The sequence below is a fragment of the Microcaecilia unicolor genome, chromosome 13 (genome assembly GCF_901765095.1).
Source record: "Microcaecilia unicolor chromosome 13, aMicUni1.1, whole genome shotgun sequence".
Classification (NCBI taxonomy): domain Eukaryota; kingdom Metazoa; phylum Chordata; class Amphibia; order Gymnophiona; family Siphonopidae; genus Microcaecilia; species Microcaecilia unicolor.
The window spans coordinates 82506233-82525558 of NC_044043.1; the positions used below are offsets into that span (position 1 = coordinate 82506233).

General features: G+C 47.1%; 1 protein-coding gene across 4 annotated transcripts in view; it reads left to right on the forward strand.

The window, feature by feature from the left end:
• RNF207 (ring finger protein 207) overlaps positions 1-14578 on the forward strand; it is a 99928-nt gene extending 85350 nt beyond the window's left edge. For 3 of the 4 annotated variants that reach the window (XM_030222624.1, XM_030222625.1, XM_030222626.1), the window contains 5 exons: positions 3283-3468; positions 5558-5609; positions 13149-13266; positions 13505-13588; positions 13760-14578. In XM_030222624.1, coding sequence (XP_030078484.1) covers positions 3283-3468; positions 5558-5609; positions 13149-13266; positions 13505-13588; positions 13760-13844 — 525 coding nt within the window. In that variant the 3' untranslated portion in view covers positions 13845-14578. Of the gene's footprint in view, positions 1-3282; positions 3469-5557; positions 5610-13148; positions 13267-13504; positions 13589-13759 lie in introns of those variants that run through there. The other variant, XR_003944117.1, reaches the window with a different exon arrangement.
• Positions 14579-19326: the final 4748 nt, after the last annotated feature.

A 19326-nucleotide genomic window follows, 5' to 3' on the forward strand; every position in this document is an offset into this window, starting at 1 on the left:
AATCTAAGTTTGTACATGAGGCAATGGAGGGTTGAGTGACTTGCCCAAGATCACAAGGAGCAGCAGTGGGATTTGAACCGGCCACCTCTGGATTGCAAGACCGGTGCTCTAACCACTAGGCCACTCATTTGTATCTGGAGCAATGAAGGATTAGGAGGGAAAGTTTGCCTTTTTGCAGATGACGCAAGGGTAGCCAATAGAGTGGATACGCTGGAAGGAGTAGAAACCATGAGAAGAGATCTCTAAAAATTAGAAAAATGGTCAAATGTCTGGCAGTTAAAATTTTATGTGAATAAGTGCAGAGTGATGCACTTGGGATGCAGAAATCCAAAGGAGATGTATGAGATAGGAGGAGAGAGATTTATAAGCACAGCTCAGGGGAAGGACCTGAAGGGCCTTGGGGTGATGGTGTCTAACAATCTCGAGGTGACGAAACAATGCGACAAGGCGGTGGCCATGGCCAGAAGGATGCTAGGCTGCATAGAGAGGGGTATAACCAGCAGAAGAAAGGAGATGTTGATGCCCCTATACAAGTCATTGGTGAGGCCCCACTTGAAGTATTGTGTTCAGTTTTGGAGGCCACATTTTGCTAAGAACATAAAAAGATTTGAAGTAGTTCAGAGAAAAGCTGGTTTGAGGTTTACATAAGAACATACAGTAAGAACATAAGTGTTGCCATACTGGGACAGACCGAAGGTCCATCAAGCCCAGCATCCTGTTTCCAAAAGTGGCCAATCCATGTCACAAGTACCTAGCAAGATCACAAAACAGAACAATACATTTTATGCGGCTTATCCTAGAAATAAGCAAGTCGAGTTTTCCCAAGTCCATCTTAATAATGGCGTATGGACTTTTCTGTTGGGAAGCTATCCAATTTTTTTTAAACCCCACTAATCTAACTGCTTTTACTCCATTCTCTGGCAACAAATTCTAGAGTTTAATTACAAGAGTGAAAAAATATTTTCTCCGATTTGTTTTACTTTGTAACTTCATTGTGTGCCCCCTAGTCCTAGTATTTTTGGAAAGAGTAAACAAGCAATTCACGTTTACCCAGTCCATTCCACTCGTTATTTTACAGACCTCTATCACTTCTCCCCTCAGCTGTCTTTTCTCCAAGCTGAAGAACCCTAGCTGCTTTAGGTTTTCCTTATAGGGGAGTCATTTGTGCCACAAGAAGTATAAGAGACTTGATGACCTGAAGATGTCCCTGGAAGAAAGGAGAGACACGGGTGATATGATACAGACATTGAAATATTTGAAAGGTATTAATCTACAAAAACTAACCTATTACAGAGGAGGGAAGGTGGTAGAACTAGAGGACATGAATTTAGAATGCGGGGGGGGGGGGGGGTGACTCAGGAATAGCATTAAGGAAGTACTTTTTCATGGAGAGGGTGCTAGATGCCTGGAATGCCTTCCTGCGGGAGGCGGTGGAGATGAAAACAGTAAGAGAATTCCAAAAAATGCATGGGATAAACACAAAGGAATCCTGTATGGAAGTCATGGAATCAAACAAGCTTAGAGTTGATTAGATGGCAACACCAGTAATTGAGAGACGTCGTCAATACTGGGCAGACTTCAATGATCTGTGCCCAATCATGGCTGGAGAGATTTGGATGTGCTGGAGGGGGCTTCAATAACAGTTTTAGTAGTTGGAGAATAAGGCTAGTGCTGGGCAGACTTTTATGGTTTGTGTCCTGAAAGCGGCAAGGACAAATCAAGATCACGTATGCATATGTAGTATCACATTATACCTTATGCTACGAGTTTATCTTGTTGGGCAGACTGGATGGATAGTACAGGTCTTTATCTGCCATCATCTACTTTGTTACTATGTAAATAAAATATTTATCTGGGTAGCAGGTGCTACTACCCAAATAAGTAATGCTGACTATGGTTGTACCCTGCTTTTCAGCAGCTTTATCCAGAAATGCAACCAAAAACCTCTGCAGACTGCCCCAGTTTGCTACCCAGTTTGGATAGCACCATGGCATCAAAAGAGCTGAGCCTGACTGGAACTGGAAGGTACTCAGAGACTGGCAATATTCAGCACCATTATTTGCATAACCAGGTGGTTAGCCAGATACCAGCGCTGAATATTGTCATTATACCCAGATATTGGCACTAAACATCCAGGTATAAGTTAACCAAGTCCATGGCGTCAGTGTTTGTTTTAAACACCGACCACCACAGTTGAATATCAGGCATAATGAGCCTACGTTGCAGCATTTAGGTTTCATAGAGAAATCGTGCTGGATCAAACCAATAGTCCATCAATCCCACAATTCTTTCTCCAACACTGACCAGTTGAGATCATTTGGCAATCCCTGGCAGATCCTAATAAAGACGCCCATTTCATGCTACTCACTCCCAAAAGTAAGAGATAGCAAAACTGAAGTCTACCTAGACCTGTCTTCCACAAATGTATCCAAAACTACGAGCCTAGACTACATTCTGGCAATATTAGATACTAAGAACTTTCTAATACTGAGGGTAGCAAAATGCTGAAACGAATGATCAAAGTTGGTGGTGGAATCTCCATTGTTCATTCAGTGTCTCCAGATCATGGAAGAATCCCAACCATTTCACCACAATGAAATCTGCAGATGTTATTTAGGGTTGTGGTTGTATACTGAGGATTACTGCCGAGATATGCGTTTCAAGGGCGGGGAGGAGGTTGTGTACTCTTCTGAAACGTGCACTATTTGCAAAAACATCACACGTTTTCTGAAAGAGTGCATGCATGCATGAACCATTGTGCATATGTACGCTATTGAGAAAAAAACGTGTCCTCTTTCCAAGAGTGTGTACTCTTCACAATATTGTTCCCATAATGAAAAAAAAAAGAAACTGAAAACAAAAATTCCTGTACTGACATGGGAAATAATGTGAAATGAACATTTTCCGTCTGTTCACCCTTAGAAGATGGTCTGGGAAGAGAGGACCATGGGTAGCTGTGAACCAACCCTCATGAAGCCTAGATGAGACAAGTTGTGATTGAACTGAAAGATTCTGCTTGGAAGAAAGGGGATGGACTAGATAACTCTATAGTCTGTATTCCATAATTGTTAATGAATTGACCTATTCCTTTTTGTCGTGCACAATAAAAGCTTTCTTCAGAAAGGTTTGACTATGTAATAAACATTCTACATAGCCTGTCTCAACGAGAGATTTTTTTTCCTCTGATAATTGCAGAAGGAATCAAGCCCTTGATAAAATCAAAAACTAAACTAGGATCAAACCTTCTTTAAAGAATAACATTTATTTTCATTTTATGCGCAGACCTTGCAAACAGAGATTCAAAATTTAAAGGATCAAGTGCAAGAACTGCACCGAGACCTCACCAAGCACCATTCCCTCATCAAGACAGATTCCATGAGTGAGATCCTACAGAAATCAATGCAGGTGGATGTTCAGATAGCCTCCGAGTACTCCTCCATTGAAATGATGAGGACAGTTTTTGAAGAGGTAAGGAATGGGTCAAAAAGTGGGATAACATCCATTTAAGTATAGAATCTAGCCCAATATTCCTGGTTGAAGGCTTCCTTGCTTCCTATAGCACTGCATTGTTCATCCTTCCCAACACACTCCCCAGGCCCTGCTACCCACGTTCCTCTCAAGAACCATCTGCCAACCCTGATGCAGCCCAAGAAATCTCCATCCGTGGAAAATAGGAAAGGGACGCACAGGCCAGTCAGTGGTAGCTCAGGACAAAATGAGGCCTGGCCTCCTTAGCAGTATCTACTCTGCTGTTAGTCCAGTCCACAGCAGCTGCACAGACTCATGTCCTGCCTTGGCAACATCTATCAATTCACTTGATACAGCTTAAAGACAGATAGAATGAAGAACTATCCCTCTCAGTCTATAAACTTGTGCACCCAACTTGATGCTCAGCACACAATATTACATGCCCAAGTTATAGAATAAGGTCAGTTACACACAACTGAATAATTTGATGCCAGTTGGCTTTAACAACCAATCACTGGCTATAATTGGTGTTAATTTACACTAATAGCAATTACACACAACTGTCCGTAGTAGGTATTGCACAAAATGTTCCTTCAATTCCCTTAGGGGCCCTTTTACTAAGCTGCGGTAAAAAGGGACCTGTGGTAGCAGCAGGAGCTATTTTTGCCGTGCACCAGGGGCGGAGCTACGTGTGGTCACAGGGTCATGGGCCCCTGTAGATTTGGCCCTGGTCTCCCCGCCACCAACCCATTCGACCCCCCCCTCGCCACCGCCGCTGGGGAAGGGTTGGTGCCGGGGGGGGGGGGGGTCAAAGGTGGTGGTGGCAGCAGCAGTGGCGGCTAAAATGTGCCCCCTCACCTCGGGCTCTGGACCCCCCTCCCGCCAAAGTCTGGCTATGCCCCTGCCGTGCACTGAGGCTCTTTTTACCACAGTGGATAAAAATGCTGAAAAACGAAATGGCCATGCAGTAAGATTTCACTTACCGCATTTTTGACGCGCACTGAGGCCCCTTTTACCACAGCAGGTAAAGGGCAGATCTTTTTTTTTTAAAGAAATGGCTGTGTGGCAAGTGAAGCACTTGCCACACGCCCATTTTGGAGGGCACTGGCGATAACTGGGTAGCGCACTGTGCTGCCCGACTACTATGTTAGTACCTGCAGAAATATTTTTTTTTAATATTTCCGCTAGCGCCGGAACTACCACTGGCACCGGCATTGGGCCAGCGGTAGCTCCAGATTGGCGGTTTATAAGCCCACAGTGGGCTTACCGCCGCTTAGTAAAAGGGCCCCTTAGTGCACAACTGTAAGGGGGCCATTGACCTGAAAGGGGCAAAGGTGGGTTGAGGGCAGGCCTGGCACTTACACACACATTATAGAATACTCACTGTTAGCTGTGAATATTTACATCTGCCACTTAGGTAGCACAACTGTGATCTAACACTAGTATTCAGCGACAATCCTAGGTCAGCTGCCACCCGGGGAGGATCGCTGATGCGCACCCCCCCCCCCCCCCCCCCCGGGGTGCATCCTTGGCTGCTAATAGCAGCCGCGCGGCTCTCGGCTCCGCTGGCTCCATGCTCCCTCTGCCCTGGAACAGGTAGTAACCTGTTCCGAGGAAGAGGGAGCAGGGAAACAGCGGAGTCGACAGGCGTGCGGCTGCTCTCTGCACCCCTCCAGCGGTGTGCACCCAGGATGAACCGCCCCCACCGCCCCGCCCTTGCTACGCCGCTGCTAGTATTCGATTACAGCAATTATTAGCTCAATTGCCGATACAGAATTTGCACTCAGCGCATAGCACCCCAACATCCAACTTTAGGTGAGCTATATTATCTCCGATAGGTGTTCGTTCGCTTGATTTTGAAACATAGCTAAGGAGAGAAGGAAGAGTGAGGACAGGGAAGTGAAATGACTTGCTTAAGTTAGAACGATGAGGTTTAGAAATCTGATGCTTTAGCCTTGTTAAACTGATGGGGGGGGGGGGGGGGCTCTGGTTTGATCGCACCTTTAGGCTACGCTCTTCTCATTACCGGTTGGTCAGTGATTCACCACCCAGCACTATGGAGTATATACTTCAGCTATTTTTCTTTCAGATTTGGGAAGAAACTTATCAGAGGGTTGCAAATGAGCAAGAAATTTATGAAGGTACTGTAGCTACCTTGGTTCTGGTGCATTAACACATATACACACACGTGACTGGGACACTCATTCCTAACTCATGAAAGCAATTAAGGGGGGGGGCCCTTTTACTAAGCAGCAGTAAGCCCACCGCAGGCTTACCATGCACCAATCGGTAGCCCGGTGGTAGTTCCACCCCCCCCCCCCCCCCCAGTGCACGCCATTTCCGGCGCTACAAAAATATCTATTTTTATAACAGCAGGGCCTACTCAGCGGTGATCGGGCAGCACGGGTTACCGCAGGAGCCCCTACTGCCATCTCAATGGGTGGTAGTAAGGGCTCTCCCCCGAAATGGTCCTGCGATAAGTGTTTCACTTACCGCACAGCCATTTCTTGTCCTCAAAGACAGCCTTTTACCCACTGCAGTAAAAGGGGGTCTCAGCGTGTGTGAAAAACATACACCAGTGTTAGCGCAGGTCCCCTTTCACCGCAGCTTCGTAAAAGGGCCCCTAAATGCACTAAAAAAAAAAAGCTTCACTGATCTAACAACACATTCTCTGTTTCCACCAATCCTGACTTACTCGACCTGGTAATTTTGTGTTCCATTTTGCAGCTTATATTTGCCTCTCTCTAACTTTTTCATACTGTTGTGCTTGCTCTTTATAAAGCCTGGGTCTTATTTTATTTAGATTTTGCTCACACCTTTTTCAGTAGTAGCTCAAGGTGAGTTACATTCAGGTACTCTGGATATTTCTCTGTCCCAGGAGGGCTCAAATCTAAGTTTGTACCTGAGGCAATGGAGGGTTAAGTGACTTGCCCAAGATCACAAGTAGCAGCAGTGGGATTTGAACTAGTCACCTCTGGATTATAAGACCAGTGCTCTAACCACTAGGCCACTCCTCCACTAGCAACATTCCATGTAGAATCTCAGATAATATCAACATTCCATATAGAATCTCAAATAGTAGCAACAGAATCTCAAATAATTTATTTGGATTTTGCTCACACCTTTTTCAGTAGTAGCTCAAGGTGAGTTAGGTTCAGGTACTCTGGATATTTCTCTGTCCCAGGAGGGCTCACAATCTAAGTTTGTACCTGAGGCAATGGAGGGTTAAGTGACTTGCCCAAGATCACAAGGAGCAGCAGTGGGATTTGAACCAGCCACCTCTGGATTGCAAGACTGGTGCTCTAACCACTAGGCCACTCCTCCACTCCTCTATGAAAATTTGAATAAAATCCCATCATGTTGGGTCTTCACACTGCTGAATTTCTAAAACTTGACCCACGAGAAAAACTAATACAATACATTAGCAGAAGAGCATAATTGGGTGGTATGCTTCTGGCAAAATGGAGTTTGTTGGCCAGTGGTGTACTTGGGACCCCTGTTTACAAAGGTGTGCTAGCAGTTTTAGCGCACGCTACAAATTAGCTTGCACTAACCATGATGGTGCCCATAGGAATATTATGGGCATGTACATGGTTGGCATGGTCTAAATCCGCTAGCGCACCTTTGTAAACAGGGCCCTTGGTGATTGTCAGTCCCACTTTTCAAAAAGACCTTAGATAAGGTGAATTTTGGGCTATTCGTTATGGTAAGAACTTTTCGTACATCAACATGGTTCTAAAAACCAATGTATAATCTAAGCTGTAAAAGGCATCTGCCATTTTTACTGTGAATTCTATTAGAGCTACACTGTTTTAACAACTATTTTTAGAACCACCACCAGGTCACCCCTCTGATACTTATGAGAAATATTTATTAATTTTTTTTTTTGTTACATTTGTACCCCGCGCTTTCCCACTCATGACAGGCTCAATGCGGCTTACATGGGGCAACGGAGGGTTAAGTGACTTGCCCAGAGTCACAAGGAGCTGCCTGTGCCTGAAGTGGGAATCAAACTCAGTTCCCCAGGACCAAAGTCCACCACCCTAACCACTAGGCCACTCCTCCACTGTTGCTACTATTTGAGATTCTACATGGAATGTTGCTATTCCACTAGCAACATTCCATGTAGAGGTCAGCCCTTGCACACCACCAATGTGGCTGCGCAGGCTTCTGCTTCTGTGAGTCTGACGTCCTGCACGTACGTGCAGGACGTCAGACTCACAGAAACAGAAGCCTGCGCAGCCTTCTACATGGAATGTTGCTAGTGGAATAGCAACATTCCATGTAGAATCTCCAATAGTAGCAACATTCCATGTAGAATCTCCAATAGTATCTATTTTATTTTTGTTACATTTGTACCCCGCGCTTTCCCACTCATGGCAGGCTCAATGCAGCTTACATGGAGCAATGGAGGGTTAAGTGACTTGCCCAGAGTCACAAGGAGCTGCCTCTGCCTGAAGTGGGAATCGAACTCAGTTCCCCAGGACCAAAGTCCACCACCCTAACCACTAGGCCACTCCTCCACTAATCTTAGCCCATGCCACCATATCAGTCTAATTGGTTACTTGTCTCAAGTTGGAAGCTTGCTGCATTTTGGATGCGACATTGAAACAAGGTCCTCTCCGTCTGCTAAACAAAGACCCTATGACACTTTTGGAAAGAATATGGAAGTTGTACCTAATGCCATGGCTCTGTTCCAACACATCTGACCTGATGAAACTGTTGAAAAAGAATTTAGCTCAGGCTCCACATGTACATCTCTTACTAATTTGTACAGCACTTGTGATGAGAAAAATACAATTAACTAAAAGGTAGAATAAAGACAAAGGTAAAATAACGTTTCCAAACAACAAGATCTTTAATACTGTATTCATCAACCAGAGTTCATGGCACAAACACACGTTTCGGCAAACAAACCCTGCATCAGGAGTGACGAACAAGTTTGAACAGCCAAAGCTGACTGCTGCCAAAATATAAAGAATTAATACATCAGCCACAATTCCAGTGACCCATTTCGTAGAACTGACTCCTGACGCAGGAATTGTTTTGGATTGTCTTAGTTTGGTTTATTACCTCACTTTTCCACCTTTTCGTTGAGTATGTGAGGATTTATCCTTCTTTTGTACATCAAATATTGTTTTGGATGTACATATACCGTCACCACTGATACATTTAATCTAAAATACGAATAAGATAGAGCATAGTGGGGCCTGCAGATAGTTAAGTGCTGGGCCCCACCATGCACAAGGGCCCCGGTTCAATTCCTTGTTGAGAACAATTGCGCCCTAGAGGGCCCTTTTACTACGCTGCATAGGCGCCTAGTTATGCCCAATGCACGTCAATTCGGAGTTACCGCCCGTCTACTGCGTGGCCCGGGTGGTAATTTCGATTTTTATGTGCGTCCACTACGTACAATGGAAAATAAATTTTTATTTTCCTGCGCACGGCGGAAATCGGGTGGTAATCATCATTCTATGCCCATAGGCCATTACCGCCCAATTAACACGTGAGACCTTACCGCTTAGTCAATGGGTGGCGGTAAGGTCTCAGGTCCAAAACAGACGCACGCCCATTTTTGGCCAAAAAGAAGGGCCTTTTTTGCAGGTGCACTGAAAAATGGACCTGCGCATGTCCAATACACATCTACACCAGCACAGGCCATTTTTCAGCGCACCTTAGTAAAAGGACCCCTAGAACAGCTGGAGATTTAGGAAGGGGGGAGAGTTGTCATTGTTGAATGAGAGCAACAGCTAGTGGGTGGGAGTTAGATCCCATGATTACAGAGTTCAAAGGGAGCCAAGCCACATGGCCCCCAGCCTAGGACACCCAACTCAGCAAGTTCAGGTGTGTGGGTGTGGTGGGGGGGGATGCTAAAAAATAAAGGAAAAATTCCCAGGTACAGAAAATAAAGGCTCTTAGCATCAGAAGCCAACCTGTTTCTAATTGCATTAGAAAGGAAGAAATAGCAGGAGAGAACTACAGGATTAAAAACATACATTAATTAAAAATAGAAGCTCTTCTAGACTTAGAGAACCCTTAGGTTATTCTGCTTTAAATAAACAAAAAATCAAGATGACACCAAAAGGTCTGCAATAATTTGTGAAAAATGCAAGGAAGGATGAAATGCCTTTGCATATACCGACTGGCAGGGGTGGTAGCCAGCAATCAACCCCAGTAGAGGAAGAAAATTTGTAATGCAACTCAGGGGTCCTTTTACAAAGGCACGCTAGCGTTTTTTAGTATGTGCTAAAAATAAGCACACGCTAAACGTTAGAGATGCCTATATATTTCTAGGAAAAATCCAATTAATAGACCAAAAGATAATGAATGTGGGGACTTAACTAAAATATGTAGAGTGTCCCAAACATTAATATTACTGCAGGAGAATCAACTACAAAATCTGCAACAATAATGAATGGGGTTTTTTTTTTTTTGGGGGGGGGGGGGGGGATCATCAGATCTTAATGCAACTCACACCATTAGAAAATTTTGTCCTTTCTTCATATTTAGCAAAATAGTTGCAGTGCAAATCATCATTAGATCACCCTGATTTTTTTTTTAATTATAGCATATATTTTATGCAGTGTTTCATAATTATTCACAAAAAGTGTAATATAACACAGCACTTATCTTAATAGGCTAGTATTAAACACTGTCGCTAGCCTATTAAGATAAGTGCTGTGTTATATTACACTTTTTGTGAATAATTATGAAACACTGCATAAAATATATGCTATAATTAAAAAAAAAATCAGGGTGATCTAATGATGATTTGCACTGCAACTATTTTGCTAAATATGAAGAAAGGACAAAATTTTCTAATGGTGTGAGTTGCATTAAGATCTGATGATCCCCCCCCCCCCCCCCCCCCCAAAAAAAAAAAAACCCATTCATTATTGTTGCAGATTTTGTAGTTGATTCTCCTGCAGTAATATTAATGTTTGGGACACTCTACATATCTTCTATATAAATAAATCCCACCTCGAACGTTCTGAAACTCACTCCAAGGCACTGAAGCACTGAACTCCTGTAGTCTTCGTAGGCTAGGCTATCAGGAGGACCAGTCACCCTCACTCATAGACCTGCCCCATAGGCGTAGTTTGACTGTTTCATTTGGGGGGGCAAAAAAATGGGCGGAGCATATTAGCATATCATTTGCATATATACATATGCAAATGAATATGCTAATATGGAGGAAGGAAATGAAATTTACAGGCAAAATATCACAGATGCACATTTCAAAAAGCTGACACATTTCAATTAATAAATTATGAATAAAATAAACTTTTATTTACCTTTGTTGTCTGATCATGTAGTTTTTCTATTCGCTTTGATCCCAGTGTCTTCTGTTTTATGCAGTGTCTTCTTTCCAGTAGGCTTCCCTCTGCTCCCCACCCTCCCAGTCCCATCCATTTCTTGCTCCTTCCCTCTGCTCCCCACCCCTCCCAGTCCCATCCATCTTCTGTTCCTTCCCTCTGCTCACCATCCCCTCCGTCCCATCCATCTCTTGCTCCTTCCCTCTGCTGTGCCTGACCTCTCCAAATCCCATCCATCTCCTGGTCCATCCCTCTGCTCCCCACCCCTCCCAGTCCCATCCATCTCTTGCTCCTTCCCTCTGCTCCCCACCCCTCCCAGTCCCAACCATCTCTTGCTCCTTCCCGCTGCTCCCCACCCCTCCCAGTCCCATCCATCTCCTGCTCCTTCCCTCTGCTCACCTCCTTTCCCAGTCCAATCCAATTCCTGGTCCTTCCCTCTGCTCCCCACCCACCCCTCCCAGTCCCATCCATCTCTTGCTCCTTCCCACCCCTCCCAGTCCCATCCATCTCCTGCTCCTTCCCACTGCTTCCCACCCTCCCAGTCCCATCCATCTCCTGCTCCTTCCCACCCTCCCAGTCCCATCCATCTCCTGCTCCTTCCCACTGCTTCCCACCCTCCCAGTCCCATCCATCTCCTGCTCCTTCCCTCTGCTCCCCACCCCTCCCAGTACTATCCATCTTCCCTCTGCTCCCCACCCCTCCCCCCCGCGCGAGGTCCAAGATGGTGACTCCGTTTACCCCCTCTCTTCCTCCCTCCCTCCCTCCGGCGCAGGCAGCAGTCTTTTCCAGCGTTCCTGGCAGCTGTAGCGATATACACGCTGCCTTCGGTCTGCCCCGGAAGCCTTCTCTTCAAGTTCCTGTTCCCACCTATGCGGGAACAGGAACTTGAAGAGAAGGCTTCGGGGCAGAGCCAAAGGCAGCGTGTACAACGCTACCGCTGCCAGGAACGCTGGAAAAGACTGCTGCCTGCGCCGGAGGGAGGGAGGAAGAGGGAGAGGAGTAGACGGAGACGCTCCTCTCCGTCCGCTTGGCTTCCCTGCCCTCTCTGTCTGCGTCCCGCCCGAAAGGAAATGACGTCAGAGGAAGGCGGGACGCAGATAGAGAGGGCAGGGAAGCCAATCGGACGGAGAGGAGCGCGTGCCTGCATGTGTTTTTTTTTTTTTTTTTAACTAATGGCGCGGCAGCGCCTCGCGTCGTTTGGGGGGGCACTGCCCCCCCTCGCCCCCCCCAGTCTACGCCTATGACCTGCCCTCAGCCATGCCCCATCTGTACATAAAATGCTACCTCAACGTTCTGAAGACAAAACCTGCTCAAGCCATCTGCACACTCCCTCAAGGGTTTGTTAGTTCATGGTGGTGAAGCCATGAAACTCACCATCTCTGTGTTCCCCGCCCTCGCGTCAAACGTCATGACGTCGAGGGCACAACACAGACTGCCATCAACACGCCAGCCCCCACTCACACCCGTCACTCCCTCCATCCCTCCCACTTCAAGCCTGTCACACCCCTAACAAGCACTTACACACTCCCCCCTCCCTTCACGTTACTGCCTGCTCCCCCCTCGACCACCTTTACCTGCGGAAAACCTGGCCCGAAGCCTCTGCGTCCCCGTGCTGACGGCAAAGTTCTTTTCAGAGCTGCGGGGCGTGCCTTGATGGAGTATCCGACGTCTCTGTGCGTGCGTCTGACATCAGACGCACGCACAGACACATCAACAGATGCTCCTTCAACGAACGCCCCGCAGCCCTGAAAATAACTTCACCTCCGTCAGTACACGTACGCAGAGGCTTCGGGCCAGGTTTTCCGCAGGTAAAGGTGGTCTCCACAGGGTCGCGCCACGGGGGAGAGGCCGCAGCAGTAATTCCAAGGGAGGGGGTTCTAATCCGACAGAGCGGGGAGTCTAAAACTCGGTGGGAGGGCCGTGAAGGGGGCGTACTATTGCGACGGAGGGGTCTGGAACTCAGAAGGTACTACGGAGGGACACACGGAGACACGAAGGGATGGAGGGGAGCCTTGCTAGTGCCCGTTTCATTGTGATTTGAAACGGGCTTTCGTTACTAGTTTTATATATTTCTATGGGTATCTCTAGCATTTAGCACATGCTAATCATTAGTGCGCGCACCTTTGTAAAAGGCCCCTTCAGTGACTTAGGGAAGCTGGGGAGAAGATAGGATTAGCACACCAGGTGAAAAACCACATATAAAAGGAAGAGAAGTCATCTGCCAGGGAGGAAAGCAAGAGAGATAAAATCTGTGAACTATCAGACATGACTTGTTTTTATGTTTTAAAATTGAATTGCCCTTATGCCAGTGCTAATGTTTAGCAGCTCACCTTCATGACTAAAGCTTGTTGGATTTCCATACAGCTCAGCTACATGACTTACAGCAGCTCAAGCAGGAGAACAGCTATTTGACGACTATCACAAAGCAGATTGTGCCTTACATTCACTCTATCGCCAAGGTCAAGGAGCGCCTGGAGCCCAGGTACTGAAACCTCCAAAAAAAAAAAAAAAAAAAAAAGAGTATATCGCAAAGACATCATATCAGTCTCATTCTTATCACTGCATTTCCAAGAGGGAAATATTAACATATTAACTCCACATGAAGAATATGGGGGGGGTGAATAAGTCACGTAATTATACAACTCTAAACACTGACATTCTGCATAACGGGATAAGTAGTAATCCTGGATTAGGAAGTGCCCTTCTATTTTTCCCTCTAGGTTCAAAAAACCCAAAGATTTGAAGGATGAGCAACCAGAGAAGATGTATGATGATAGTCTACTGGCCAGTGACACCCCACAAAGGTATATTGGGACTTTTGAGTACTTTTTAAACACAAAACAAAAAATGTTTTAGGCATCAGATCTCCTAATTAGTTCAATGAAAACCAAGGAAGAAATCTTAGCAACATATGATATGCTAATTACTGATATTCCATGGGCAAACACATTATAACACAAACTTTTCTACTGTAGGAATGACTTAACTACCAACACAGAAGACAATCGGGAGACCAAAGTCGACAGCCAAACTCTGAACATTCTGAGGACCCCATGCTAAACACTAAAGGATACTACAGAGCCAGCAGCATCAATGGCCAGACCTGGAAGGAACAATTCATAGAAACTTGCACCAACCAGCCATTTGTTTGTAGTGCATTAACAAGTGTAAAGTGAAATAATTATATTTTTTGTTTTCAAACTGGAGCTATTAAAACAGCCTGGAATAGAGGAGAGGACTAATTCTTAGAGCAATGACTTAAGAACCAAATCATGCTTCTTCCATTACTTCAGGCAAGTCAATTCATCCTCCATTTTATTAGATACTAATTTAGATTTTAAGATTTCTCTTAGTAAAAGGACTTATACTTTCTGCATTTGAACTGTAAAGCACCTTGAACATCAAATCCAAAACCTAAATTCCAATTCATTAAGAGCTCACTAGACCAGCATTTTCAAAGACTTCAACCAGTGATCTTCTTACTTATAAAATTAGGGTGTCGCGTTTTTGAAATTATGAACCCTGTGTTGCATCTGATTACTGTTGCTATAAGGTGGTCATCACTGATTGCTTTAAGAATCTTCACCCACTATAGATGTACCAGAAAGAAACATTTTGTTCCCGCTCACAATTTTTATTTTCCATAATATTTGAAGATGTAGTGCTGTTATTTAATGCGTCATTTTGGTAGCACTCACATTACTGAACACAGCCAAGCAAGACTGTGCCCTTATCACCCGTATCCATTTTTTATGTTGCTTTTTATAAAAAACTAGTAAAAGAGGCCCGTTTCTGAGCAAATGAAACGGGCGCTAGCAAGGTTTTCGTCACCAATACCCCCTCCCTCCCTCCCTGGCCATCCCCTTTGTTGTTCTGCCATAGCTCCGCCCCCAACATCATGACATTTGACGCAAGGGCGGGGCCCGGAGCAATTTCCCCCCCCCCCCCCGCCTCCCTCCCTGCCAACCCCTTTGTTGTTCTACCATTGCTCCGCCCTTGAGGGTGGGGCCCAGAGTGTTTTTGGTGGCTTCACCACCACGAACCTTCGAACCTTTTTGAAGGAAGTCAGGGCTTGGCTTCACTGACGTCAGTGTCCTCAGAACGTTGAGGGTGAGTTTTATTATAGTAGATGTGATTAGGTTGACTGGTAGTAAGATACTTCACAAGCCTACTCAATGTCATCTCAAAATAGTCCTCAGATTCTAATTCCATACAGATCTCCAGATGCAGCACATCTATTTCAAAATAAATGGAGGTTAGTGATAGCAGCATTATGAAATGATGTGACCTTTTGTAACCAAGGGCAAGTCATTAAGCTGCTACTGCTCAAAAAGTTTAGTAGCCTTTTGGAATATATCATTCTTGTTGCCCATATGGATTAATTTGCACTGTACTGTCAAACATTTACTAATTAAAACTTGATAAACCACCACTGTAGTTAACATGATAAAATACAAAGTATGATACACAAGTTCATGTTTGCATAACTTCTTCAGCCTCCCACCAACCCCACCTCCCATCATTATACTGAATTATTTTTTTTAATGTATTTATTAAAACTATTATAGGGGTAAACATTTTATATAGCGAATGCTACATACCTGTAGAAGGTATTCTCCGAGGACAGCAGGCTGATTGTTCTCACTGATGGGTGATGTCCACGGCAGCCCCTCCAATCGGAAACTTCACTAGCAAAGTCCTTTGCTAGCCCTCGCGCGCATGCGCGGCCATCTTCCCGCCCGAAACCGGCTCGAGCCGGCCAGTCCAGTATGTAGCAAGACAATACACTTCAAGGGAAGACACAACTCCAAAGGGGAGGCGGGCGGGTTTGTGAGAACAATCAGCCTGCTGTCCTCGGAGAATACCTTCTACAGGTATGTAGCATTCGCTTTCTCCGAGGACAAGCAGGCTGCTTGTTCTCACTGATGGGGTATCCCTAGCCCCCAGGCTCACTCAAAACAACAACCATGGTCAATTGGGCCTCGCAACGGCGAGGACATAACTGAGATTGACCTAAAAAATTTACCAGCTAACTGAGAGTGTAGCCTGGAACAGAACAAACAGGGCCCTCGGGGGGTGGAGTTGGATCCTAAAGCCCAAACAGGTTCTGAAGAACTGACTGCCCGAACCGACTGTCGCGTCGGGTATCCTGCTGCAGGCACTAATGAGATGTGAATGTGTGGACAGATGACCACGTCGCAGCTTTGCAAATTTCTTCAATGGAGGCTGACTTCAAGTGGGCTACCGACGCAGCCATGGCTCTGACATTATGAGCCGTGACATGACCCTCAAGAGCCAGCCCCGCCTGGGCGTAAGTGAAGGAAATGCAATCTGCTAGCCAATTGGATATGGTGCGTTTCCCTACAGCCACTCCCCTCCTATTGGGGTCAAAAGAAACAAACAATTGGGCGGACTGTCTGGTGGGCTGTGTCCGCTCCAGGTAGAAGGCCAATGCTCTCTTGCAGTCCAATGTGTGCAGCTGACGTTCAGCAGGGCAGGAATGAGGACGGGGAAAGAATGTTGGCAAGACAATTGACTGGTTCAGATGGAACTCCGACACGACCTTTGGCAGAAACTTAGGGTGAGTGCGGAGGACTACTCTGTTGTGATGAAATTTGGTGTAAGGGGCCTGGGCTACCAGGGCCTGAAGCTCGCTGACTCTACGAGCCGAAGTAACTGCCACCAAGAAAATGACCTTCCAGGTCAAGTACTTCGGATGGCAGGAATTCAGTGGCTCAAAAGGAGGTTTCATCAGCTGGGTGAGAACGACATTGAGATCCCATGACACTGTAGGAGGCTTGACAGGGGGCTTTGACAAAAGCAAACCTCTCATGAAGCGAACAACTAAAGGCTGTCCTGAGATCGGCTTACCTTCCACTTGGTAATGGTATGCACTGATTGCACTAAGGTGAACCCTTACGGAGTTGGTCTTGAGACCAGACTCAGACAAGTGCAGAAGGTATTCAAGCAGGGTCTGTGTAGGACAAGAGCGAGGATCTAGGGCCTTGCTGTCACACCAGACGGCAAACCTCCTCCAATGAAAGAAGTAACTTCTCTTAGTGGAGTCTTTCCTGGAAGCAAGCAAGATGCGGGAGACACCCTCTGGCAGACCCAAAGAGGCAAAGTCTACGCCCTCAACATCCAGGCCGTGAGAGCCAGGGACCGGAGGTTGGGATGCAGAAGAGCCCCGTCGTCCTGCGTGATGAGGGTCGGAAAACACTCCAATCTCCACGGTTCTTCGGAGGATAACTCCAGAAGAAGAGGGAACCAGATCTGACGCGGCCAAAAGGGAGCAATCAGAATCATGGTGCCTCGGTCTTGCTTGAGTTTCAACAAAGTCTTCCCCACCAGAGGTATGGGAGGATAAGCATACAGCAGACCTTCCCCCCAATCCAGGAGGAAGGCATCCGACGCCAGTCTGCCGTGGGCCTGAAGCCTGGAACAGAACTGAGGGACCTTGTGGTTCACTTGAGATGCGAAGAGATCCACCAGGGGGGTGCCCCACGCCTGGAAGATCTGTCGCACCACACGGGAATTGAGCGACCACTCGTGAGGTTGCATAATCCTGCTCAACCTGTCGGCCAGACTGTTGTTTACGCCTGCCAGATATGTGGCTTGGAGCACCATGCCCTGACGGCGAGCCCAGAGCCACATGCTGACGGCTTCCTGACACAGGGGGCGAGATCCGGTGCCCCCCTGCTTGTTGACATAGTACATGGCAACCTGATTGTCTGTCTGAATTTGGATAATTTGGTGGGACAGCCGATCTCTGAAAGCCTTCAGAGCGTTCCAGATCGCTCGCAACTCCAGAAGATTGATCTGTAGATCGCGTTCTTGGAGGGACCAACTTCCTTGGGTGTGAAGCCCATCGACATGAGCTCCCCATCCCAGGAGAGACGCATCCGTGGTCAGCACTTTTTGTGGCTGAGGAATTTGGAAGGGACGTCCCAGAGTCAAATTGGAGCAAATCGTCCACCAAAACAGGGATTCGAGAAAACTCGTGGACAGGTGGATCACGTCCTCTAGACCCCCAGCGGCCTGATACCACTGGGAGGCTAGGGTCCACTGAGCAGATCTCATGTGAAGGCGGGCCATGGGAGTCACATGAACTGTGGAGGCCATGTGGCCCAGCAATCTCAACATCTGCCGAGCTGTGATCTGCTGGGACGCTCGCACCCGCGAGACGAGGGACAACAAGTTGTTGGCTCTCGTCTCTGGGAGATAGGCGCGAGCCGTCCGAGAATCCAGCAGGGCTCCGATGAATTCGAGTTTCTGCACTGGGAGAAGATGGGACTTTGGGTAATTTATCACAAACCCCAGTAGCTCCAGGAGGCGAATAGTCATCTGCATGGACTGCAGGGCTCCTGCCTCGGACGTGTTCTTCACCAGCCAATCGTCGAGATATGGGAACACGTGCACCCCCAGCCTGCGAAGCGCCGCTGCTACCACAGCTAGGCACTTTGTGAACACCCTGGGCGCGGAGGCGAGCCCAAAGGGTAGCACACAGTACTGGAAGTGGCGTGTGCCCAGCTGAAATCGCAGATACTGTCTGTGAGCTGGCAGTATCGGGATGTGTGTGTAGGCATCCTTCAAGTCCAGAGAGCATAGCCAATCGTTTTGCTGAATCATGGGGAGAAGGGTGCCCAGGGAAAGCATCCTGAACTTTTCTTTTACGAGATATTTGTTCAGGGCCCTTAGGTCTAGGATGGGACGCATCCCCCCTGTTTTCTTTTCCACAAGGAAGTACCTGGAATAGAATCCCAGCCCTTCTTGCCCGGATGGCACGGGCTCGACCGCATTGGCGCTGAGAAGGGCGGAGAGTTCCTCTGCAAGTACCTGCTTGTACTGGAAGCTGTAGGACTGAGCTCCCGGAGGACAATTTGGAGGTTTTGAGGCCAAATTGAGGGTGTATCCTTGCCGGACTATTTGGAGAACCCACTGGTCGGAGGTTATGAGAGGCCACCTTTGGTGAAAAGCTTTCAACCTCCCTCCGACAGGCAGGTCGCCCGGCACTGACACTTGGATGTCGGCTATGCTCTGCTGGAGCCAGTCAAAAGCTCGCCCCTTGCTTTTGCTGGGGAGCCGCGGGGCCTTGCTGAGTCGCACGCTGCTGACGAGAGCGAGCGCGCTGGGGCTTAGCCTGGGCCGCAGGCTGTCGGGAAGGAGGATTGTACCTACGCTTGCCAGAAGTATAGGGAACAGTCTTCCTTCCCCCGAAAAATCGTCTACCTGTAGAGGTAGAAGCTGAAGGCTGCCCGCGGGCGAACTTGTCGAATGCGGTGTCCCGCTGGTGGAGAGACTCTACCACCTGTTCGACTTTTTCGCCAAAAATGTTATCCGCACGGCAAGGCGAGTCCGCAATCCGCTGCTGGATTCTATTCTCCAGGTCGGCGGCACGCAGCCATGAGAGCCTGCGCATCACCACACCTTGAGCAGCGGCCCTGGACGCAACATCAAAAGTGTCATAAACTCCTCTGGCCAGGAATTTTCTGCACGCCTTCAGCTGCCTGACCACCTCCTGAAAAGGCTTGGCTTGCTCAGG